At 39.5% G+C, this 24,729-nt stretch overlaps 4 protein-coding genes across 6 annotated transcripts; 2 read left to right on the top strand and 2 right to left on the bottom strand.

Annotated features, from left to right (window-relative positions):
* Positions 1 to 186: 186 nt before the first annotated feature.
* LOC109191345 (zinc finger CCCH domain-containing protein 1-like) lies at positions 187 to 4,812 on the bottom strand. The gene is made up of 4 exons (XM_019341973.1): positions 4,680 to 4,812; positions 2,377 to 2,474; positions 1,302 to 2,137; positions 187 to 596 (listed from the first exon to the last, which is right to left on the bottom strand). The coding sequence occupies exons 2-4, from the start codon at positions 2,423 to 2,425 to the stop codon at positions 492 to 494; spliced, it is 990 nt and encodes a 329-aa protein (XP_019197518.1). The 5' UTR covers positions 2,426 to 2,474; positions 4,680 to 4,812; the 3' UTR covers positions 187 to 491.
* Positions 4,813 to 7,002: 2,190 nt separating this feature from the next.
* On the bottom strand, positions 7,003 to 9,593 carry LOC109191346 (UMP-CMP kinase 3-like). Of its 3 annotated transcripts, none has more exons than XM_019341976.1 (8): positions 9,479 to 9,593; positions 9,040 to 9,131; positions 8,191 to 8,245; positions 7,961 to 8,078; positions 7,741 to 7,897; positions 7,534 to 7,614; positions 7,341 to 7,448; positions 7,003 to 7,252 (listed from the first exon to the last, which is right to left on the bottom strand). In XM_019341976.1, exons 2-8 carry the CDS (start codon positions 9,064 to 9,066, stop codon positions 7,151 to 7,153), a joined length of 648 nt encoding a protein of 215 aa, XP_019197521.1. In that variant the 5' UTR covers positions 9,067 to 9,131; positions 9,479 to 9,593; the 3' UTR covers positions 7,003 to 7,150. The 3 variants fall into 3 exon arrangements, with proteins under 3 accessions (XP_019197521.1, XP_019197519.1, XP_019197520.1); XM_019341974.1 differs by having other exon boundaries at positions 9,040 to 9,105; XM_019341975.1 differs by lacking the exon at positions 9,479 to 9,593 and having other exon boundaries at positions 9,040 to 9,308.
* Positions 9,594 to 11,065: 1,472 nt separating this feature from the next.
* On the top strand, positions 11,066 to 14,343 carry LOC109191227 (receptor-like protein kinase ANXUR1). Its single transcript, XM_019341813.1, has 2 exons — positions 11,066 to 14,086; positions 14,133 to 14,343. Exon 1 carries the CDS (start codon positions 11,427 to 11,429, stop codon positions 14,073 to 14,075), a length of 2,649 nt encoding a protein of 882 aa, XP_019197358.1. The 5' UTR covers positions 11,066 to 11,426; the 3' UTR covers positions 14,076 to 14,086; positions 14,133 to 14,343.
* Positions 14,344 to 17,435: 3,092 nt separating this feature from the next.
* Positions 17,436 to 20,119, top strand: LOC109191367. The gene is made up of 8 exons (XM_019342006.1): positions 17,436 to 17,746; positions 17,877 to 17,944; positions 18,122 to 18,188; positions 18,291 to 18,445; positions 18,558 to 18,628; positions 18,864 to 18,932; positions 19,362 to 19,462; positions 19,565 to 20,119. Exons 1-8 carry the CDS (start codon positions 17,477 to 17,479, stop codon positions 19,874 to 19,876), a joined length of 1,113 nt encoding a protein of 370 aa, XP_019197551.1. The 5' UTR covers positions 17,436 to 17,476; the 3' UTR covers positions 19,877 to 20,119.
* Positions 20,120 to 24,729: the final 4,610 nt, after the last annotated feature.

Genomic DNA, 24,729 nt, shown 5'->3' with positions numbered 1-24,729 from the left:
CCTTCTCAGAAGCTCAGTACAAATTAGCTGGATGGATCCCAGGCATATATACTCTGAAGAATCAAATTAATTGCAAAGGATTTATCATGAAGTCATTTTGTTGATCAATACACTTCAACCTCAAGGCCAATACACTTTAACAAGAGATTCATTACCCAAAACATGTATGAGAACAAAGATGATTGGTTATGTAAATAGTAGAAAGATAGAATTCTCCCAAGAAGTTTTCCAGACAGTGCAAAAATAATCAATGCATAGTGACAAGTATAATGTTGATGCTTTCTTTTTACATGTGCATTTTGATCACAGGTGCCTAGATAAGAAAGCTTTACTATGGTGTGGTTTCTTGAGCAACAAATTTCAGAATTTATGTTTATATTTGTTGCATTGTCTATCCCGGCCCAAAGTTAGTAACATCAAGACTCAAAGTTAGTAAATTACTAAACTTAATACAAATTACCACAGTTAATAGAAGAAAAATGGCAAGGACCTCATTTTCCTTCAGCAGCCATCTTCTTGCGTATCTCAAAAGCAGTATTGAATATCCCGAGGGTAGGCTGATTGCATACGAAGCACTTCTTATTTTTCGCATGATGCTGAGAAGCACAAAAGTAAAGATGGATTAATTATTTTAAACTTAAACAGAGTAATTCTTAATGAAAAAAGTAGACAGGAGGGACAAACCAAGTAAGTCACTATGCATAAAATTAAAGCTCATGTATGAAAACAAACTCATGCTAGCAGATATACAAACACACAGCACTCCAACAAAATAGAACGCTAAGATAGAATAGCATTTTGAGTCGTAAACAAATAGCAGCATGAATTGTTAGTGCTTGTATTGCAAACCTGCTCTGACGTGCAATTAGATGCATTTGAGTAAGCTATTTCATTAACTGAATCCTCCCAATGACTCTAGCTCAAAACCCAATACACTATATAGCACGAGCAGGCAGAGCAACAATTAATTTTTTTGGGTGACGAGGAAAACCCAGTGTGTGAACTAGGTAAACCCCGCCTTGTGATCCTAGCCAGCAAAGGACCACAATGAGGTAAACCAGCCCAGGTTACCCATAGCTAACCGACTCAAACCAAGAAGGTTGAGATTCACCCGTGACCTTGTGGTTACGGGTTTGTATGCTTAGCTATCTTGGCTGGGATTACCCCCAAGCAGCAATTAATTGTAATCATGTTATGTTGAAAGACAATATATAGTCTTACATTGGAGTTAACTTGCTCTACCCTTGTTCAAATCCCATCCCATCCCATTAGATATATTCTGAAAAATATAAAGGGCTTACCTTTAATGCACAATGCTCACAGAAGTAGTGCTTGCACTTTGTCATAACGGGGTCAACAAAAGGTTGCCTACAGATGAAACATGCAAAGGGCAGCGCATCATCGTCATCATCATCACTCTGCTCTGCACTTTCTTCATCATCGAGCATTCCCATTTCCATTCTTCTCTTCTTGGCTTTCTCTGCTTCATCCCACTCCTTCTCCAGCTGCCATCCTGACTTATAATCCCCTCGATCATGCATAAACTTGCACGAGTCTCCATAGCCACAATATCCAGTTTCTTTGTAGTCCTTACAGATATCTGGCTGATAGTCAAACCTGGCAGAAACTCTAATGTGAGCAGAAGCTCTAAGAGGACCATGTGATCCACCAGCTTTCTCACTGGAAATTGTGTGCTCTCTCCGGAAACCTGCCTTGTAGTCAGTATATCCATGTATCCCCTTATACAATTTCTCATCCGCAGTGTTGTCATTTTTCCCTTTCAATGCCTCTTCTGCTCGCTTGAGAACTCGCTCCCTAATTGCCCGGGCATCTTTTGAGAACTCAGTCTCAGTTTCCAGCGTAGCAGTTGCTTTATTATCAGTCTGAACCTGAATCTCCCTCGAGGACTCAAACTGAAAAAGAGGTTTTTTCGAATCTGCATCAGATTCCGAGGTCATCTCCCGCTTTGAGGGCCCAGTAGAAAAGTGCAGCTTGTTGTCAGCAACTGCTGGCTTCTTCTTATTAAATACTACCGAAGTCTCGTCTTTTGGATCTCCATCTTCATTCTCACCTTCTTCAATGGCAGTACGTTTTCTGATGTTTTTGGCCTTTGATGGCTTTCTGAAGAAACTGCAAACTAAAAAAAGTTTCAAGGCAGATTAGCAAATGTAAGGGGAGGATTAACAAAAAAAAACTATGCAGCATAAACACACCAAAAATACTTTCCTTGTCTCAGATATTTCTAACATTTATAATTTGATCTTCATTAAGTGTTGCTAACACTAATGAGCATTAATGAGAACATACAGACTTGAATTATGTGAAAATCTTGACAATTAAAAAAAAAAAAAAATTGATAGAAGAGGAGATGAAAACCTGTCTGTTGAGGGTCTTCAGAATTAGCTTTCTCAGGTTCCTCGGCCATTGGAAGCTAGCAGAAGAATATATATCACATACACAGGAAGAATGGCACCCTGGTGAAGTGAATTTACAAATTAACATTAGTTCAACAAGTAAAACAGATCTAATCAATACTCGAAGTTTTATATATAAACATATATAGTTCAACCAAAATCAAACAGTCATAGAGCTCAAATCTAACTACATGCTATGAAAATTATGTTGTCTTATGTGACAAAGAAACATATTGCATCCTCTAAACAAGCTGGGAGATCAACAGTTCTCCCAAAAACACACAGCTTTTGGACAGTTGAATCGCATCATTTTCGATAAATATATGGTGGCTCGAGCTCAAGCTCGATCAAACTTTAAAATTTAAGCTCGAGTTTGGCTCACTAATTTTCATATAGCTCAAGCTCGGTTCAATTGGCTCAAGTGTACGAGCTCGAGCTCGAGTCCGATCCGGAACTCGACTCGATTGGCTCGAATTGAGATCGAATTTTTTAGCTCGAGCTCTAGTCAGATTGCTTGAACTTTCAAGCTCGAGTTCAACCTATTGAACTCCAATGCTACAATTATAAATATAAATTGATCTATCCATACATAAATAACACAAACTTGATAGAATTTAGAGTCCAAAATAAAATATAAAACTTATGTTTGAACCATAAAAAAAAAAACTAAAAAAAATAACAATAATAATAATTATAAGTTCAAAGCTGGTAATCTCGTAGATACTCTGTTACAATGTCAAAAATAGACGGAGTACATAATTTGCAAAAGAAAATCAACAGATAACTAAGTGAGTAATGATTCAACATATATCAAGAAAATACTAGTGTTTACATAAGGAATTTTTCAAATTTATTCATGATGAGAATTTCCTCTGCATAAAACGATGAAAATGTGAAAAGAGAAATTTACTATTTACCAAAAAACATGGAAACAGTGATTTCTTGTAATACACATAATTGCAACAGAATGAATCAACACAAACTTAAACTTCTAGATAGCATTATGCCCTTTAAAAACAAGCAGAGAATTAATGAGAAGAGAGATTTTATTTTCAGAAAGGGGAACTATTGGAATTTGGAAAGCAATGGAACCTAGGACATAAACATTTTAAAAAAAAAAAACATCAGTGAAGTACCAATATCCATTAGGAGCAAGTAAATTACATGCTATTTCAACCCCATGGAGAAAACTATACAGTTTTCCGGAGAGAGAGCTCAATTTGGCACTAAAAAAGTAGGGGTGGGCATTTCAGTATTCCGTTTGTTTTTTTTTTGGTTTTGGTTTGTTAGGTCATAAAAAATGAAACCATTCGGTTTAACATTGTAGTTTGGTTCGGTTTGAAAAAGTTCAGTTTAGGAACCCCAATTCCCAACATCCTAATTTTCTAGTGCCCATTGCACACCAACATCAGGTTCAAACGTGTCAATAACATATATGATACGTGAGAGGCAAATATTCACCGTCAGCTTCTCCGATTTATCCATAAACAAAAGTACTAATCAAAATAACCTGATATTATGACACATATAACAATGTATCATGCCTTGCACACACACATAAAAGCTCATTACTTTGGGGGTAAGAAAATATAAGGCCATATGTTCCTCACTAAAATATTTGCCTATAAATTCCAATCTTACAAACTAGTCCGCATTCCCCAACTGTAAAAGAATTCTAGAAACAATGAAATAAACCCCATAAACATTAAAATGGATTGTTTAAAAATATTCTTATGAACAATGACAATATTAGTTAATTGCCCATGAGACAGCTTTACATACTAATTAATGTTACATAAAGAAAATTAAACATATTTTTGTTAAATTGAAGTTTATCTTTAATACAAGAGGGACTTAGAGAACTTTCCTTGAGCAAGTGGACATTAAATGTACCTACCTATTCACAAAACTAGGCATCTAATTGATGTAGAGCTGGGAAAGATGCAGCCAAAGGTGTGAGCAAAATACTGAGTTAGGAATAAATTTCCAGTGCTTAACTCGGCCTAGACTCGAACACTCAAGCAATCAGTTCAATGTTCAAAAATTCCATTGCCAAATTCGATGTTCAAAAATTCCATTGTCAACTTCAATGTTCAAGCTTCAAGGGAAAAGTTCAACATTCAAAGACAGAAACAGTTCAAACATTAAAAAAGAAAAAAAAAATCAAGAATCAAGAAATCAGAAATCAAGAGTCAAATAACGAAATCAAAAAATCAAGTTCAAATTTTTATTTTTTTAAAAAAAAATCAAGAATCGGAGGAATACCTTCGTGGCTTTGTATTCGTTCAAGTGCTGTGGTCTCTGGTCTTTGAATTGTAAAATTTGCCGTCTTAGGGATTCCGATTTTAAGTGCGCAGATTCGCAGGGGAGAGCGGACTGCGGGAGGCGGTGTGATTTTAGAAATGAGAAAACATCAATCAATTCTGATTCACATGTTTCATTCTTACAAATTTTCACACGGTTATTATTTTAGTATTAATTTTCATCCACAATTATTATTTTAGTATTAAAATTAGGCATTCATAATTAAGACATGCTAAAATATAAAATTATTAAATATTTTCATCATTTTTAAATTAAGATTCCAATTTAAACATAAATAAAGAAATTTAAGCCCTAATATCGATCTCAATTCGCACTTCTCCTCATCATCCTACCTTAATTTGAGGGCAAAAACTACAAATTAGGATTGATCTTATAGTTTAAATCCCTTTATTTATGCTCAAATTAAGATCTTAAGTTATAAAAGACGAAAATACTCTTGAAATTTTAGATTTCAACATGTCTTAAAAGAATGAATGATCGGTGTGATGAATTTTGACACTAAAAAAATAGTCGTACATGAAAATTGATACTAAAATAGTACTTGTAAATAAAAATTTATAAGAATTAAATATGTGGACCAAAATTGTTATTTTGTTAATACTCATACGATTAAAATTGGTATTTGCTCTTTTAAACATAGTTAATTCTATAATGGCATTAACTATTGTCGTTTATCAATTTTTATATTTTCAATTATATTATAAATGGTTTCTTAATTATAAAATTTTATCAATTTTTATCTTTGATTTCTAATTTAATTATATATATAGTCCTTTGATTATTGAATTTTTAAGATTGAATTCTCTAGTTAAATATCACTTTAATAAATATTAAATTTAAAAATAATAACGTAAAATTTGTAGTTCTTCACAATGATGAACTTAATTTGTCTATCCAAAAAAATAATAATTAATTTTTACATTATTATTCTTAATTTAATGTTTATTAAATAAATATTTAACTAAATGACCAAATTTGGAACAAAATAAAAAATCAATGAATCATTTATGGTCATATTAAAAATTGAGAACGAAAATTAGTAAAAATCAATATTCAAAAGACAATTTATGGTCTAATTGGTTGCTTGCTTGAATATTTTCTTGGCCTTTGAGATTTCATTGGCCTGTTGCTTCATTTGATTTGGCCTTTGTGGGTATTCTTTGAACAGATCATGCCTCAATGTTGGTGCAAGTGGTAAGAAATTACATTCTGGCCCAGGCTGAACGGTGACCGGGTAGGGGCTCTTTAAATCCGTTGGCGGTTTGTCCAGGCTTGCTGTTGGCCCATAGTAGCTAATCTCGTTAGGGTTCTGATTACTGAGTTGGTGTTGTGTCATTGTTTGGGCATATGAGACTTTATCGCTACTGGTTGGCCTGCGTGCCATTTTTCAGGCATGCATGCCATCTTTGTTCTGTTTGGCAGTTGTTTGATCTTTTGGGGCTCCTATATATAGTCCATGGGGTGACATACGTTATGTTGTCAGGCTTCCAACTGCTACTGATAGACCTGAAGTTTGGAGGAGGATTCTGCATCTCCATTTCTGCAACTATTTTATTATTATTATTTTATTTATGTTTAGACCTGACCTATTATTTGAGTTTGCGTCCATTCTTTTATTTCTTTCATACTTTAGACCTGGCCTGTTACTTAAGCTTGGGTCCATTCTTTGTTTATGTTCCTCTAAATTAGTATAGGTCCCTTCTTAAGCAATCATTATTGTGTGGACCATGGTCCATACAAGTTGTATGGACCATATTTTGTCTACTGTAAAATAATGTAGATTCAGTACAAAAATAATATACATTATATTTAAGGGATGTATATTATTTTTGTTCTGAGTGCACATTATATTGTATAATGTACATTCAGTACAAAAATAATGTATATTTAATATATTAAAAATGTACTTTTTGTTATGATCCATATAAAATTGTGTGGACCATGGTCCACACAATAATTTGCCCTTCTTGAGGACTCAGTAAGTAAATCCTTTTAATCCCTTTGATTAATAAAGTTTTTTTTTTTGAAAAAATAAAATAAAAATATACACTTCTACAGTTTTACACACAAAAGAATCTAATCCAGACCTCCAAAATTTATACCGCTGGAACTTGGAAGCAAATATAATGTTGATTCTTGTTTACGAAATAGAGAAAAATTCTACATTTTCTTTTTAAAAAATTTTGAAAAATTAAACAATTGATGTAAACACGATTTTATATGCTAGGTGAATAACCCACCTACTGAAATACATGTACAAACATGTAGAAGGAAGTACACTGATATATTACAAGATATAGCTATCAGCTTATTAACACCATTACTTGTAACTAATCCTAAGTGGACTGACTGAAGGTGAGGAGCTGAAAATTATGACACAACACATCATGCTCTGAATGTCTGAAAACACATCAAACCTGTAAATATGGTATAGTGTTTCGCCTTTCTTCTGTTTGGGTAAGAATCGCTTTAACCGATTCAAAAACCTCCTCCACAGGCCTTGCGCCATCAATCTGCTAATTCGTCGTATTAAGAATTTCTTAACCCGAACTCCAATTGTCTAGCAAGAAGTTTAAGTTCTCAGAGATAGAATGCAGTTACCTTGTGGACTTTCCCCTTTGAAGCATAATATTCAACTGCTGGGAGCGTCGACTCTTGGAAAACTTTGAATCGTTTCCTTATTGTGTCAATGTTATCGTCTGCTCTTCCCTGCACCATTGGTTGTGGAACAAAAAATAATGTCTCCACAGTCATTAGTTTACCATATAAGTTGAAAATGGTTGACGAAGTTTACCTCATTCCTAGACAGAAGGCGCCTCTCCATTTCCTCTTCTGGACAATCAAGAAAGATCACACATTCTGGCTCGATTTGTGTCTACAGCAAAAGCATCACGAATCAACAGAAACCAGAAACTGGGCCAATTTTGAGGTAACAAATAATATAATTTGTGCTATTGGTTTAATCTACAAGCTGCAACTCAGTTAGGCAAGAAACTAATACAATGTTCTCGAATGTTGTAACGTTCTCCATGTTTCTTGGGAAGCCATCGATCAGGAACTTGTGGCTATCAGTTTCTTGCATGGCGCGTTGCAGAAGCTTAACTGTTACATCTGAAGGAACGAGTTTACCTTCCTTCATAATGTTCTGAATCACTGATCTGCAGAATAAGTAACATTTTACACTCGGGAAGATGAAATGGATAAGTCATTCAACAACTCACCCGATTTCAGAACCCGTTTTGCTTTCTGCTCTAAGTAGATCACCGACGCTTAGATGAGTATATCCAAAATGCTGAACGATTTTCTCCGATTGAGTGCCTTTTCCACTGCCAGGACCTCCTGCCAAACCAAATAATCAAGAAACTAACTATAAGGTATAGACAACTATAACCGCCTAACTATCTTCATTGGCTAGGCGTCGAAGCCAAAAAAAACTCTAGGAATTACCCACCTACAACGAAAACAACTTTGACCTTCTTATCTGGCAACGGGCACAGATCACCTTCCTGTACAATTATAAGCATCACCAAGTTACAATTGTGGATGATTAAAGAAGCAATCTTTCCTCCTTTTACAGGGTTACAGTCATCATCGGTTTATTCAGAGTCTTTTAAACTATAGTTGTTAAGCAATATAAACGTTCATTGTCAGACATACTATCAAGAATGAAGTGGAAAGCATTCCATTCCTATAGCTTAAGCGGGGGATGCATATGGCTCGCTAGATAGAAGAAGGAATTACAATATACAATCAAAACGTGAATTCTCAAATCTCAACCCATGCCAATTCTTGCTTAGGATAGCTATAACTTCAACTTGTCATTGACAAGTGACAGTTTCTAAATTTTATATGTATTGAGCATTTGACAAGGTGATCGAGGTTGTAATAGCAGAAAACAGATCAGAAAATCAAGAATGAATTGTATATAATTGCCATCTTCGGAAACACACTGCATATGCAGTTATGCACTCTTTCATCCAATAAACACTATATTTGAGTGACGAGGGAAATCCGCAGCTACTGCTCGAGGGTATGCACTGGGTAAACCCCGCCTTGTGACCCTAGCCAACAACTAGGTTTCACATAACTCACTAGCTCAAACCGATAAGCCAATAGACCGAGAGTCGAACTTGAAATCTTATAGTTATCAAGTCAGCGGCCTTATGCACTCTTTCATCCAACAAAAACTATATTTGATACCTAGACAATTGTCTTTTGACAAATCCTATATAGCAGTACTCATAGTATAAAAGCACATAGTATAAATTACAAAAGACTTAAAAAATGGTTTTCAAATTACCTTCTTAGTATCCATGTCTGTTTCCATGAGCAGCAAGAATGTTAAGGTCGTCTATATTTAATCAGTCTGCATCAAGTCAAAACAACAAAATGCTTTGGGAAAATCATATCATCATTCTTGGTGGTATCGTAAAACAATTATATGTAGTTGGATGTAAGTTGAACTTTGGTGTAGAGTCCTATCAGACATTTCATCAAACAGTATATATATACAAAATTACAAACATATCCAATTAATCACAGGATATTAAAGTGGGTAAGAAATGGATGTTTACCCACTACAACAGTTCCTGAGCCACAAAAAATTTCTTAACAACAACAAAAAAAAAAAAAAAAAAAAAAAAAAAAAAAGGGAAGAAAACAGACATGGAGTCATGGAGTATTGAAAAGATAGCGGCAAATTAAAGAAAAATATAATCAGGCCAAATTAAAAGGGTTACCTGCAGGCTGCAGGGTATGCTGCAAAAAGTGTTTGTGGGTGATGGAGATGATCAGAAAGTTTAGTTAAGTAGATGCTACCAGAAGGTTAATATATTATATATACGGAGTAGCTTGTATTTTAAAGATGGAATAAATGTTTGTAAAATATTGGTGTTTTATTCCAGAATCCAGAATTCCAGATGCCACCTTTTGGTTCTTTAAGCGGCCTTGGTTTTCCATATTCTTTAGTCGATTTTTATCTTTTTGTTTTTGGAAAAAAATGCCAAAAAATTATTCTATTGAGTTCAAATTGACTTGTTTAGTACGCGTTTTTTTTTAAATTTCTTTATTTATTTATTTTTTTTTATAAAAAAATACTATCGTTGGTTAGAATAATTTCTTGTGATTGTCTTATTCACAACAACTCGAGTTGTCCGGCGAGGACAACCACGACGGTCTAAGAACAACAATCATGACCGTCTTTTAGATATGAGCAATCTAGAATGATGGCTCTTTTTGACTTTGCAACTGACCAACTTGTATTGGACATGCCAAGATTACCATGGAAGGCTTATATTAACTTGGAGATATCATAAGGTGAATATCGAAGGACTAGAAATATTCATTAACTCTAATAAAAAAAATCTTTAATTAATTTGCTAACAATTCTTGTATACAACAATTATAATAAATGACTTCCTAGCAAGTATAGTTTACCCTACAACATTTAGAAAAAAAAATTGATGAACGGATAGTGATGGAAATTTAGAACTTATACTACACATAACCAATGAGATTGAAGGGGACACATGCCGAGAGACTGGCATGCATACTGCTTATCCTTCATGTACCGGCTAAAGAAAAACGTCCACATGTAGCGGACTATCTTATTGATCAATGGCTATCGGACTAGATTTAAAAGTTATTGTCAACATTGCTCACCATTACTTAACTGTAGTACTAAATCAAATTGGGTTTTATACTATTTCATGCATTGAGTTGATTAAATTTGTCATTTTGTTGGGTTTAGCTAAATTTCACCCCCCCCCCCCCCCCCCCCCCCCCAAAAAAAAAAAAAAGTATGCATAAATTAGTTTTTTAAAGAATTTAATTTGTGAAAAAAAATCAAGCATGCCCTATTAAAATTTTCAATATAAGCCTAACTGTAATACACATGAAGTATATAAATAAAGGAGACGGCTTGGAAGTGGTGGACGAGTGTGTAGAACTTAATTTCAATACTGGAAGGTTATGAGTTTGATTATGATGTGAAGATAACAAAGTAAAAAAGAAATAATAACTAATAAATTTATTTATATTTTGAAAGCAAGTGCAAAACTCATATTAGTCAACCAAATCTGATCAGCAGACAAAACATTAAGCAAGAAGGAAGGTAGGAGCCAGGAGGAGTGGCATACATACTTGATACTACATAGCCTGACATAATTAATAATTTTGTACGTATACAATAAATATATAAGTAAAAAAATGAATGAAAGGTGCAATATTTACTCTTGTCCGTTCATGGGTAACAACCTGATGCCCCAATTCAGAGGAGGAAGAAAGGCTAAAGATTGGAAAACGCGAGAAATTTCCCCCTTTCCCTGTCGCCTCATCATCATCATCATCTCCTTGAACCCTTCCTTCCATGGATGTTGAACACAGAAAGGCTAAAAACAGCAAAATAATAATATACATATAATATAATATATACTTATACATATATAGCCTTGGGGGGATAGGAGAACTTGAGAGATAGGCGTACAGGCCGGCGGGGATCGTCCATTGCATACTCCATATATAGTGTTTGTTTTGTTCCTGTACGCCATTAATATTAATATTGATATTGATATTAATATTAATATTGCGTTTGGATTGATTGCTTGATTCTATCATATATATATATATATATATATATCCCCAATAATCTGCAACGCCTGCCTGCCTGCCTGCCAGCCGCCCGCAAGTATGCAAAGAAGCGGGAGGAGGGGTGGTGTTTTATTGTTGTTGTTGTTTTATTCCAGCGTATGTGCGGCGGCGGCGGCGGCGGCGAAATCCAAACACTTGCTTTTGGCATGCGGGTCTGCGAAGGGTGGGGTTGACGAAGAGGCGGGGCGCAAATGGAAACCCGATGCTAAATATTTGGGATCCGGTGATAAAGGAGCGGCAGCCACCGCTGAGATTCAAGACCCATCGCTTCCTTCCGTCATTCCGTATATGTCTGCTAGAATTTTCAAGGCAAAAGGCTCCTACAAATTCCCCACCCAAGTCTCCGCCTCCGCCAATCGGACTTTGCTCAGGCTTTATTTCTACCCATCCACCTATCCCGGCGTCGATATTTCCAAATCATATTTCGATGTATCCGTGGGCTCTGTTACTCTGCTCAAAAACTTCAGTGCTTACCTCACCGCCGAGGCCCTCACTCAGGTCTATATCATGAAGGAATATTTTCTAACCCCCGTCCCCAACATGGAACTCACCTTCAAACCCTCCGACGACTCCAACGACTCCTTCGCCTTTGTCAACGCTATCGAGCTCATCGCATCTCCCGATATATTTGGCATTGGCAACATTTTCATGGCTGGGTTTCTGGATCAGACCCTGTCCGTGGCCGATAAACAACTAGAGACGATGTACAGGATCAACGTCGGGGGTCAATACATTCTTCCCACCAATGATTCCGGCGGCCTAATGCGTAACTGGTACGATGATAGTCCTTTCCTGTATGCAGGTACCGGAGGTGTAACCGGCGGAGGTTTCAGAAAGGTGGACTACCAAGATATGCCCACCTACGTCGCACCCGCTGATGTCTACAGTTCATACAGGTCCATGGGTCCCAATAGCGATCTCAACACCAAGTATAACCTCACCTGGGCATTTCGGGTGGATCTCAATTACGCCTATCTTATGAGGTTCCATTGGTGCGACACCATGATGAACATCACCAGGCCCAACGAGGTAGTTTTTACCATGTTCTTGAATAACCGAACAGCCGATGAAAAAATCGATCCGGTTGCTATAGCGAACAATCGACTTGGGGTCCCCGTGATAAGAGATTACGTAGTGAACGTCAAAGACCGGGGCGGTAACGATGATGACGACCCTGCTAGAGATCTGCTCTGGATAGCTCTGCATCCATCCTCTGAAGCCTCGTCTTACTACGCCGACGCTTATCTCAGCGGGATTGAGATATTCAAAATCTCCAACGCTGCAAAGACCCTGTCGGCTCCTAATCCCGCAATGTCAGCGATGATGAGGAAGTATCGGCTAGAAGAGGATCAGCAAGTCCGATACGCCAACTCTGATGCATTCAACACGGCCGTGATAGGCGGAGCTACGGGAGGAGCAGCCGCGTTTGGTCTGGCCGCGGCCTTGTGCTTAGTTGCGTATAACAGAAAGAAGAGAGTGCCCGGAGGAGATACAACTAGCTGGCTCCCAGTTTACGGGAATTCTCGGGGGGCTTCCACCAGGAGTCACAGCGGGACCACCATTTCCTCAGACGCCGCATCTAACTGCAGGTATTTCTCGCTGGCGGAAATCAAACAAGCCACCAAGAATTTTGACGAGTCAAATGTGATTGGGGTGGGAGGGTTCGGGAAGGTGTACAAAGGGGTGATAGACGGGGGAGAGGTGAAAGTGGCGATCAAGAGATCGAATCCGTCGTCGGAGCAAGGAGTGCATGAATTCCAAACAGAAGTTGAGATGTTGTCGAAGCTAAGACACCGGCATCTGGTGTCGTTGATTGGCTTCTGCGAGGAAGATAATGAAATGGCATTGGTATACGACTACATGGGACGGGGAACCTTAAGAGAACATCTCTACACAAACAAGGGGGGTAGCGGTAATAAGAGCAGCAGTTCTGATTTGTGTTGGAAGCAGAGGCTAGAATTATGCATCGGTGCTGCCAGGGGACTGCATTACCTGCATACAGGGGCAAAATACACAATCATTCACAGGGACGTGAAGACCACCAACATTCTTTTGGACGAAAAGTGGGTGGCTAAGGTTTCAGATTTCGGGCTGTCGAAGACGGGTCCAGACATGAACAAAGGGCACGTGAGTACAGTGGTGAAGGGCAGCTTCGGATACCTGGATCCTGAGTATTTCAGAAGGCAACAACTCACAGAGAAATCAGACGTTTATTCATTCGGGGTTGTTCTTTTCGAGGTATTGTGCTCCAGGCCGGCATTGAACCCAAGTCTTCCCAAGGAGCAGGTTAGTCTTGCGGATTGGGCGTTGAGTTGCTACCGGAAGGGGACGTTAGAGGAGATAGTGGACCCTCAGATAAAACCAGAGATCAAAGCAGAAAGCCTGAAGAAATTCTCAGAGACGGCGGTGAAATGCTTGTCGGATCACGGGACGGACAGGCCTTCCATGGGAGACGTGCTGTGGAACCTGGAGTTTGCACTTCAACAACAGCAAGACAACCCAAACTCCGGGGGGGATAATAAGAGAAACAAGCCCAAAGCATCTCCCAGTAATCCCAATGAAGGAGAAGAGGAAGCCGTAATTGATCAACACAGCCTCATGGCTATGCACAGAAATACCTTGAGCCTTGGGAGCGACGATGGGTTTGAAGCCAGTGCATTTTCACAAACATCAGGGACTGGGAGGTAACATGCATATATATATATATATATATATATATATATATATATATATATATATATATATAAATATATTGTCAGATTTAATTCATTTAACCTCATCCTCATCCTCCTCCTCCTTCTACTTCAATTCTATGACCTGATGATGATGATGATGATATGTAATATGTAATATGTATGTAATGGAGGAGCTAAGGTACAAATTGTATATACTCCACTCATGTAACTACCAGCTACCCGCTTCGATTACGCTCCTGGATCGGATCTTAATTGCTTTTTTTTTTTTTTTTTTGTTTCTAACTTGTATTTGCAATCTTTTCAAAAAAAAAAAAAAAAACTTGTATTTGCAATAGCCAATAGCCATCCAATAGCTGCTACTATACGGTGTATCAATTCAATTTTATATATATATATATATATATATATATATATATATATATATATATATATATATGTATGTATGTATTGTATGTAATATGCCCAATGCCCCTACCTATTCATCTATCACATCACATCAATAACAATACGTATTCATAAGGGCATCCTCAATTGTGAAGATTTTGGTGTGGATTTTGAAGAGTTTTTTGTAAGTATAATTAAAAAAGAGAAAATAGATAAGGGGGGTTTAAAAAATAAATAAATCAAATGTCAGCAAATTAGATCGTGAGACCCACACTTTAATTTCTTCCATCCAAGCCTTGCTCCTTTCTTATTTTCTTCGTAGGACCCACACAAATGAGTGAAATGACATAAAGCTGACAGAAGTTTTCCTCCTTGCATGAGAAAAATATCCACAAAATCTACTCCTTCCATTTGTCCAAAACTTAGCAAAGGGGATTTTACTATTCTAAAATTCATGAATGAAACCCCTATTGGGCGGCATGGTGACGCACTAGTACATGGTAGCACGCAGGTGCAGCTATTCTCTTAAAAACAGTCATTATGCTGCTATTTTTGCGAAAATTGGTGCGACGCCGATAGGGGGATTCTCCTCCATTTCAGCACCCCTATTATTTTTTTTATTTTTCTTCATTTATTATTCCTTTGATCTGGCCTATTAGTTGGGTTTGAGTCCATTATTTTATTCTTTCATTCTTTAGGTCTGGCCTAGGGCTTGAGTCCATCATTTATTTTAGTTTCTTTATATTAGTATAGGCCCAATCCCAAGGGCTGAGTATGTGTTATGGTCACTTTTGGACCATCAGTTGTAAGAAATTTTAATTCTTTTGCTTAATAAACTTTTGTTTTAAAAAAAACCTATTGGGATGCCCTAGGAGCATCTCCAATGTGGACTGTAAAACTGCAAAATTTGACTGTAAAACTGCAAAATTTGACTGCAAAACACCAAATATGCAAATTGGGGTGCTCCAAAGGGAGATTGCATTGCGGCATAACGCCAAAATGTTTGGCGTTAATGAACAGTGTGGCGCTGCACTATTCATCCGCGGCAAATCTAAAATGGAGGGGGAAATGACTCTTTTGTCCTTACTTCTTTTTATAATTCCAAATGTATCAATTATTTGTTTTATATGTAATGTTTTAGTTTGTTAAATACTTATATTTAAAGTTTGTATAATTAAATTAAAATTATACAATTTTAAAGATCTCATTGAGACGATCGAAACAAGACTAATATTGAATATATATTAATTAAAATTTCAAATACATCAAACATAACTAGAACATAATAACTAAGACTATGTGGTCTAATGGTACCCAGGTTGGACTTCCATTTGGAAGGTTACGAGTTCAAGCCTTAGTGGAGGCGTTATTGGTTCTTTGTGTTTTAATACGACATAATATTTAATACTAGAAAATACAACACAATTTTGAAAAAATATAATAAAATACTCTGTAATGCATTGATTGAGCATTTGTTGAAATGATTTAGTAATTTCGATAATTAAATGTACTAGATGTTGTATGCTATATTATTATTGTGGAATAAATTAAATTTTAAAAAATGTTAAATTCGATTTTTTAAAATAATTAATTTTATAAAAAAATTAATGTTAATAAAAATTATTATTTACATCACAAGTTATATTTTATATTAAACTAAGTAAGTTCGAAATAAATTATATTAAACTAATTAAAGTTAAAAAATAAAATTATTTTAGTGTAAAAGTTTGGTGTTTTGGTAAAAATGGGTTGGAGATGAATAAATTTGGTGTGAGAATATGTTGAGAATATTCCTTCTGATGTGACATTTGGTGAAAATATTTGGTGTTTTGGAGTAGAGTGGGTTGGAGATACTCTAACAAATCGCACGGTTCAAACAAGATGGACATAAAACTATTCTTTTTATCAATATGAGGTGTTTGGTAAATGACTGCTAACTGGTTTGGTTAGTGGATTTAACTAATTGATAGTATTAGTCGATTGTAGAAAAGTTAATGGTAAATTAGTTGTTAGTGGTTAGCTGATTACATACAAAGTGATTTTTAAAAAAAGTAATTTTGAACAGTTCTTCTTTTAAATTTTAACATTTTGAAAAGAAATTATTACAAAAAAAAAAATTAATTAATCAAATACTCATATAGATTATTTAACCAAATCAAACAGCTAATAGTGGTCAAATAAATCAAAATTAAGAGGCTAACTATTTTACCATATATATACAAACTTACTTTTATTTGCAAACAATGACAAAGTAATAGTAGTAGTATTATACTGCACAAGTGTAGTAGTACGTGTAATAATTTTCTATCCCAATTTAAAGGCACAAGTGTCAAATAGGCCCATTAACGACTGCGAAGTGCTTAATTTTTACCACGAACTAAATTAAGTGTCAAATAGGTCCATCTACGAGTTAAATTTGTTCAATTAATTTTTTTTACAGGTTAATAACAGATTACCTATTTAATTATTAAAATAAATAAATAAAATATAATAAAATTTAAAAAAAAATAAAAAATAAAAAGAATACAGCCACCGGCTGTTCTCGCCGGACAGCCAGTGGGCAGTGGCTGTATTTTTATTTTTTTTAATAAATTTTAAATTATTTTGAAATTATTTTTTTAATAATTGAATTGGTAACCTGCAAAAAAAAAAAGTCAATTACCTGTAAAAAAAAATTAATTGAACAAATTTAGTAGGTAAATGTGATTAATTAGCATTTAATTTTTTTTTGAAAGTTACTGGCTCTATTACATTGTAGTATCTGTTCATTAATTAGCATTTAATTTAGTTCATAGTGAAAATTGAACACTTGACAATAATAGTACATAGGCCTATTTGACACTTCTCCCCAATTTAAAATACTCCGTAAGTCCGTAACAATTATAAACCGTTCCTTAGCTTTTCACAAGTCAAAATTGGCGGACTTACGAAAGAAAAGTCGTCTATTTAACATTTTCCCACTCTAATAAGTCTCGTTTCTTGAATTTTCTTCTTCGTCTTCTTCCCTCCATGTACCCACCCATGTTTCCTGCACTCGCGGTTCTATCATTATTGAGCTTAGCTGGTGTAGCACAAGTGAGCTCTCACCAAGAGTCCGGCGACTGGAGCTGCGATTCCAACCCCGAGATCCGACTCCAGGCCCAGTTCCGACCCGGGATAATCACCCTCGACGGCCATGTCGATGATTGGAAGGACGTTGCTGGGTCTCAGTTTCCGCTTTTGCCCGCGTTAGACCCAGATGCTGATGAGGAGTACAATGGCGGCAAGATGACCATCAAGGTACCTACATCACTTCATTATTGGAATAATAATAATAATAATAAGATGCCTTTGACGATTCTTTTTTCGATTTCTAGATCTCGATTTCTCTCTTACCTATTTAATTTCTCACACACCATTTTGTTTGTAGGCGCTGCACGATGGGAAAGATGTATTCTTTATGTTGCAAGTCGACGGGAATTATGCTTATACTGACGGGTGTGAATGAATGAATTATTGAATTATATGTAATCTAGGAGAGAGATTACTAGATTAGAACAAAGTTATCGCTGTGCCTGCCTGGGATTTAAGAATAACTTGGTTTGGTTTGTCTAGAGTTTCAGTTTCTGATAGACATGATCTAATCAGACCCTTGTGTTTGATTTTATGCTGCAGGGACAATACAAAATGCCCTTCTGTAGCTCTCATGTTCCCAATTGGGGATAATGCAACTTATCATAGAGTGAGTACTGAGTAGAGTAGCCTTTTCTCCACTTCCTCTCTTTCTTTACTTATCAACTGCATATTATTAGCATTATGATCTGAGAAATGTATACCTTGTAAGATGGGTGGGTGTGAACAAGAATCGGATACTTGCTCAAGCAAGACTTGCCATGGCCACGAAGTTGACATAATGCACTTCTCAATAGGAAATGCTATTCCAGGGCGGCTGTATGGAGGCAATCCAGTTGATAACACTGCGGGGAATGGGGGAGACAGGTAATGCCAATACTTACTTCTCTCCCTTGTACTAAAGCATGTCCACCAGTCTAACTAATATTATTGCGCTAGTTTACAAGTTAAGCTTATGTTTATTGCTACTACTCAACAGGTTTGGTCATTTGGTTGATGTTTATGCATGGAATCCTCACTGCAGATACTTAGATGGTATTGGTCCTTCAGGTATGTATGATCCAATTGAGCTTTTGTTTCTGTGCATAAATTGACTAAAATTATTTTATCTCACTCAAACTCCTTGGATTGGACCTGCATTTAGTTTCAAATTATAATATTAAGGATTCCAGCTGGTGGGTGGAATCTGCATTTATATTAAGTTACAGTAACCAAGGTTGTGCAAGTTTTTGCTTCATATTTTAATTGTTTTGGTGCTACACCTTTCTATTTTGTTTTCAATCAGCGAATGATTCTAGTGCGCAGAATGATTGGAAAGGTGCATGGTGGCACAGCAGCTTGACTAGTCACTCAGGTACCAACTTTTTCCCTTTCTACTACTTCGCTTGCTTCTTAAATTCCACTCATGATGGAGATTTATAATCATTTTGTAATAATAAAGTTTTACAATTTTATATTTATCATATGGTGGGTGGGTGGGTGACATTTTCTTCATTGTTGAATGTCTTTAAAGTGTTAGATTGAATAGGGAATGTAGCCATATTTTTTTTATAGTCTTTCTCCAAGAAGCAAATTTGCTTTGCCTTTTATAAAACTAGGATGTGCCTAGTTAGTCGTTTAGGCAGTGCTCTTCCTCTATTACTGTATCCTATGTCCTCCTCTTAGTATATTGATTTCTGTGTGTGTGTGTACTACATCTTTTTATATAAAGATTCTAATTGTTGTTGTGGCATTTATAGTAAGTAATAGTATACTATTTTTCAATGCTGCTCAAAACGAACAGGTTTTGTTAAGGAAGACAGCCCCTATGCGTCAAATGCTGAATCAGGAACATATTACTTTGAATTCTCTAGGCCTTTGACAACAATGGATCGCCTGCAACAGGTAAATGAGGTTTATGGTCTTATCTTGAGTTGTGTGGCATTCCAATGTACTTGTGTGTTGAATTGGTGAAAGAAATAGTTGTAATTGGGCGGGGTGGTGCAGGATGCCCAGTTCAGAATTGGGAATTCAAGTAAGGTTTCTGCAGCTCTATGGTACCCTGTTGATGGGAAAGCTTGGCATGGATCGGCACATTACTCGATAAGCTGCGACTGGATATCGATGGACATAATGGCGGGGCCGGGGGCAGGCAGTAGTAGTTCGGAGGCAGGAAGGAGGAGCTCTTGGGACGCAGCGACAGCCTTCTCTCTTCTGTTTTCTGTAGTGGCTTTCTGCATGTCTGTTTTTATTGGCTATAGAGTCTCAAGAAGCAAGGGAGGAGTCCGTTTTACGCCTATGGACAACGACAATCTTTGAGATAGGCATTAGGCAGGCAGCAAATCACACATTTTTACAGTATGTTATTAGTCGTCTGTTCTGAAAGCCTGAAACTATAAACCAAGTAGGAGTGTTGTGTATTACTATTGGGTTTTAGATTAGAATAATCTATTTACTATTTACAGAGGTTGTTACTGTTATTAGTCTGTCCTCCTTGTATGGAGTGGTGACTTGATGCCAGGGGGCAATTAAAAAAAAAAAAAAAGGATTTGGAGTGAACAAGTAAATTTTGCAAATTGTACTTTTGGTCTCGTGACTATTGGAGTCTTATTATTTTGAGTGCACAACTTTTAATTTCTTTAATTTTGATATCTAAGTTTATTTGTTTTAATCATTATTGGTCATTCTGGCCAAATTGACAACTAAATCTTGTCAGATGTCATTGTTTGAGGCGTAATTTGGTAACTCAACTGATAATATATATTATCAGTTGAGTTAATATCACTTTTAGTCCCATAATTTTTGAGATTTTATTAATTTTGGTACACTACTTTTTTTTTTTTTTTCAATTTTGGTGTCTAACTTTATATGAATTGACTTTCGTTCAAATGTTAAAAATATTCCAAAATTTGAAGAATGGAAGGAAAAATGATTCGCGCTAGGCTGAACATAAGGGCCCTGTTTTGGTAACATAGTTAGCTTATAAGTTAATTTTAGTTTGTTTGACTTGGTTAAATGTATAAGTGTTTGATTAATTAGTTTTTTTGTAACAGATTATTGTTTCTGATGGGGTGAGAACCCCGGCCCAAGAAAAGAGGCCCAGAAAGAATGCATGGGCCGGGTCCAGGACTCGGCCCAGGTCTGAAGAAGGAGGCCCAGTTCAGAGCCCGGAAAGGACGGCCCGATGCCAAACGGGGACGAGGAGTTGGCCCAGGTCCGGCCCAGGAGAAGACTCGGTCCAGAGAGCCGTTGAGGGAGCCTTCAGAGCAGTCGAGGCAAGGAGCCGTTGAGGCATTAAAGGCTGGACTCGGTCCGCCAGTTACTAGCCAGAGAGAGCCGTTGGCAGAGTCCGTAACGTCGCCCAACGGCTCGACACATTGAATGTAATCTTTAAGTCGGCCATCATGGGCCTTTAAGTCAGTAGAGGAGGAGTCACTATAAAGAGGGCTCCTCCACCCTTGTAAGGGGCAGATTGGAGACCCGGAGAGGGAATAGAGAGCACTATTGAGCATCATACTTCACTAAAAAAATCTAGACTTTTTGTGAAAGGTGTATCCTCCAGCTTAAGGTTGTGTTGGACCTCCTTGGGCCCGAAAACCCAAAAACCATCACTGGCGCCGTCTGTGGGGATTGAACCGAAGAGTCACGTGTCCTCTTGAGTAAGGCGAGTCCGAGAAACAATAGTTGAATCAGGCAAACTCCAGACATGGCTGGAAGCGAGGAACAGTCGAGCCGTCAAGACAACGGACGAGAGGCCGACTTGAGAAACCAGCTGAATAGGAGAAATGCCCGAAGGCATGAAAACGAGACGACACCGCCGCCGACGCCGCTGAGAAACCCGCAATTACCTCAAGTGCTGCTCACCCCGGAGCAGTTGCGTGCAATCGGACGCGCCTGCGCGGAAGCGAGCCTAGGAGTGAGAGAACAGTCCATCACTCGCCAGCTGCAACGCGAATTGCAACCGCCTCAGAGGCCGGACAACCGGCAATTGAGCCGACGGGCTGAAAGCCAACCGGTGCAATCCGTTCATTCCCGGCTAGGTCCCAGCGTCGGACGTCGGTCGGCAAGAGAGCGATTAGGCCGGAAGGAGCCCAGTCGTGCCCCGTTGGTCGCCCGCGACCGACAAGCTGCACGAGGGAAGAGCCGAACCAAAAGAACCAGGACTGAGACTCGTCGCGTGGAGCAACCTCCTCGCAACCCCGTCCAACCGGCTGAGTCTGAAGTCGGCGAAAGCACGGAATCCACGGGAAATCGCACCCGGGAGAGGATCGAAGTGGCCAACCTAGTACAGGAGGTACGAAATCTGAAAGAACGGATGGAGGGAAAAACCAAATCCCCAGGACGTACGTTGCTGACCGCCTTACCCTTCTCAGACGAGGTTATGGCCTTTAAGATAGCGAGCGACTTTAAGTTCCCGGAGCAAGCCACATTCGACGGATCAGGCGACCCGCGAGAGCATCTATTGAGTTACCAAGCTAAGATGCAAGTCCTAGGAGTGCGGGATCCGGTCATGTGCCGTGCCTTCTTACCCACGCTGAAGGGGCCCACCCAAAGATGGCTTGTAGGTCAGCCCCCAGGGTCGATTCACAGCTTTGAGGAACTGGCAGACCGCTTCATGAGCCACTATGCCGCTAACATCAAGCCACAGAAGGATCTGACGCACTTAGGCGACATCCATCAGGATGAAGGCGAGTCCTTGAAAGCCTATCTTGCTCGCTGGCAAAAGGAGATCCAGTCAATAGAAGAGGTGGAGGACCAAACAGCGCTCACCTTCTTCATTGAATCTTTGCGATCCGGACAGCTGTATCGAGACCTAAGGGACAACCGCCCGGCGACATACGCGGAGGCTGTCCAGATGGCCAACAAGAGGGCCAACACGGAGCAGGCCATGAAGCATAAACGGCAGCGCGAGGTCGGTGGGTCCGCCAGCGGAAAAAGGACGCGGGTGGAAACGAGAGAGAGGCGCTCGGATGCAGCCCGGCGACCCGAGGTCAGGCGACCGTATGACCGCCCCGTCGTTCACACCTATCGACCGGTTCCAGAGCGACCGGTCCACGAAGTACAGGCAGTCGCCCCGCCTCCGCCTCCGCCGATTGACGACCGTGCAGTAGACGAGGATACTGGTAAGACTTCTAAATATTGTCTCTATCACAAAACTTATACTCACAGCACGGAAGAATGCTACTATCTAAAGAAGATCAGGGAGGGGATCATCCAGCAAGGGACGCCGCCCCCTAACCAATGGAAGCGAAGGTCGACCAGTCGAGGAGGCGAGGGACCCGCCGCCGACGCCGAAAACAGCCGAGGCAAGCAGCCGGCTTCCGAAGAGGACGAAGCCCAATGGCGCCAGAAGCCGGTCATTAACATGATAGTCGGCGGGCCGGAAGGCGGCGATTCCGCGAACACCCGAAAAGCCTGGGCTCGGCAGCTATATGTCGGAACAGTCTATGGTCGAGAAGAGAGCTCCAAAAAGGTATGCCGGGAGCCCATCGTGTTCACCGATAAGGACCTGCCAGCCGGGGAAACCCCGCATCGAGACGCGTTGGTCATCGCCATGGACATCAACGGAGTGGTCGTTCGCCGAATCCTGGTCGACACCGGGAGCAGCGTCAACGTACTGTACCTGGAGACCTTTACCAAGATGGGGCTGACTCGAGAACAGCTCAGACCCGTGAACACCCCTCTCGCCGGTTTCACCGGGGACTCGGTGGAGGCGGAAGGGTCCATTACTCTTCCTGTGGAAATCGGCAGCTATCCGGACGTACAACAGTTGAGCATGAAGTTTATCGTGGTCGATCTAGCCTGCTCACACAACGCCATACTCGGCCGCCCGGGTTTGGAAGACCTCGGGCCCTGATCTCAATCGAACATTTATGCCTGAAGTTTCGCACGCCGAACGGAATAGGAACGGTGCGTTGTAACCGCAAGGTCGCCCGCGACTGCTATCTGCAAGCATGTAGAGGAATGGGCAAGCGTGGGATGCAGGTCCACGAGATCACCGAGAGGCCCCCTAAGAAAACAGTGATACCTCGCCCAGAGCCGGCCGTCGAGCTAGAAGAAATTGAGATCGACCCAGCACAGCCGAGCAGGCGAGTGAGAATCGGAGTCGGCCTCTCGGAGAAGTCAAAGGGGGAAATCACGAGAGTACTCCAAGAGCACCGGCTGGTTTTCGCCTGGGGCCCAGAAGATATGCCCGGCGTAGATCGATCGATCATATCGCATCGACTCGCCGTAGACCCGGAGCACCGGCCGGTCGTGCAAAAGAAACGGTACTTGGCCAACGACCGGAGGGAGTTTGTGAAGAAAGAAGTCAGCACGCTGTTAACAGCCGGGCACGTCCGTGAGGTCAAGTACCCGGAATGGTTGGCTAACGTGGTCCTTGTGCCCAAGCCCCCGACGTGGCGAATGTGTGTAGACTACACGGATCTTAACAAAGCATGCCCAAAAGATCCGTTTCCTCTGCCCCGAATCGACCAGTTAGTCGACGAGACAGCCGGGTCGGCGCTGCTCAGTTTTATGGACGCCTTCAGAGGGTACCATCAAATATTCATGCACTCGGCGGACGAGGAGAAGACCGCCTTCCTAACTCTAGACGGAGTTTATTGCTATCGAGTCATGCCATTCAGACTCAAAAATGCCGGGGCTACATACACCCGAATGGTCGCCCGGTTGTTCCACCACCTGCTAGGAAAATCGATGGCCGCATACGTCGACGACATGCTCATCAAGAGTCGAGAAGAGGACAAGCACGCGGAAGATTTAGCCGACTGCTTTAAAGTAATGATAAAATACAACCTCCGATTGAACCCCAAGAAGTGTGCTTTCGCCGTCCAGGGCGGTAAGTTTTTGGGCTACATGGTCACCAAGCGGGGCATTGAGCCTAACCCAGAGAAAGTACAAGCCATCCTCGACATGCAGCCTCCTACTACTATCAAGGACCTACAACGCTTGACTGGACGACTGGCCGCTCTCAGCCGTTTTCTGAGCAAATTGGCGGATAAGACTGTGCCTTTCTTCGAAGCCATGAAGAAGAAAGAGGGATTCGCTTGGACTGTCGAATGCCAACAGTCGTTCGAGGAACTAAAACGATATCTGTCGACTCCCCCAGTACTGTCTACCCCCCAGGAGGGCGAGCCCTTACTGTTGTACCTCGCCGCCTCGGCCAAAGCGGT

Source organism: Ipomoea nil, unplaced genomic scaffold (assembly GCF_001879475.1).
Source record: "Ipomoea nil cultivar Tokyo-kokei standard unplaced genomic scaffold, Asagao_1.1 scaffold1619, whole genome shotgun sequence".
Taxonomy (NCBI): Eukaryota; Viridiplantae; Streptophyta; class Magnoliopsida; order Solanales; family Convolvulaceae; genus Ipomoea; species Ipomoea nil.
Note: the sequence above shows the minus strand (reverse complement) of the source record. Positions and strands in the feature narration are given on the sequence as shown.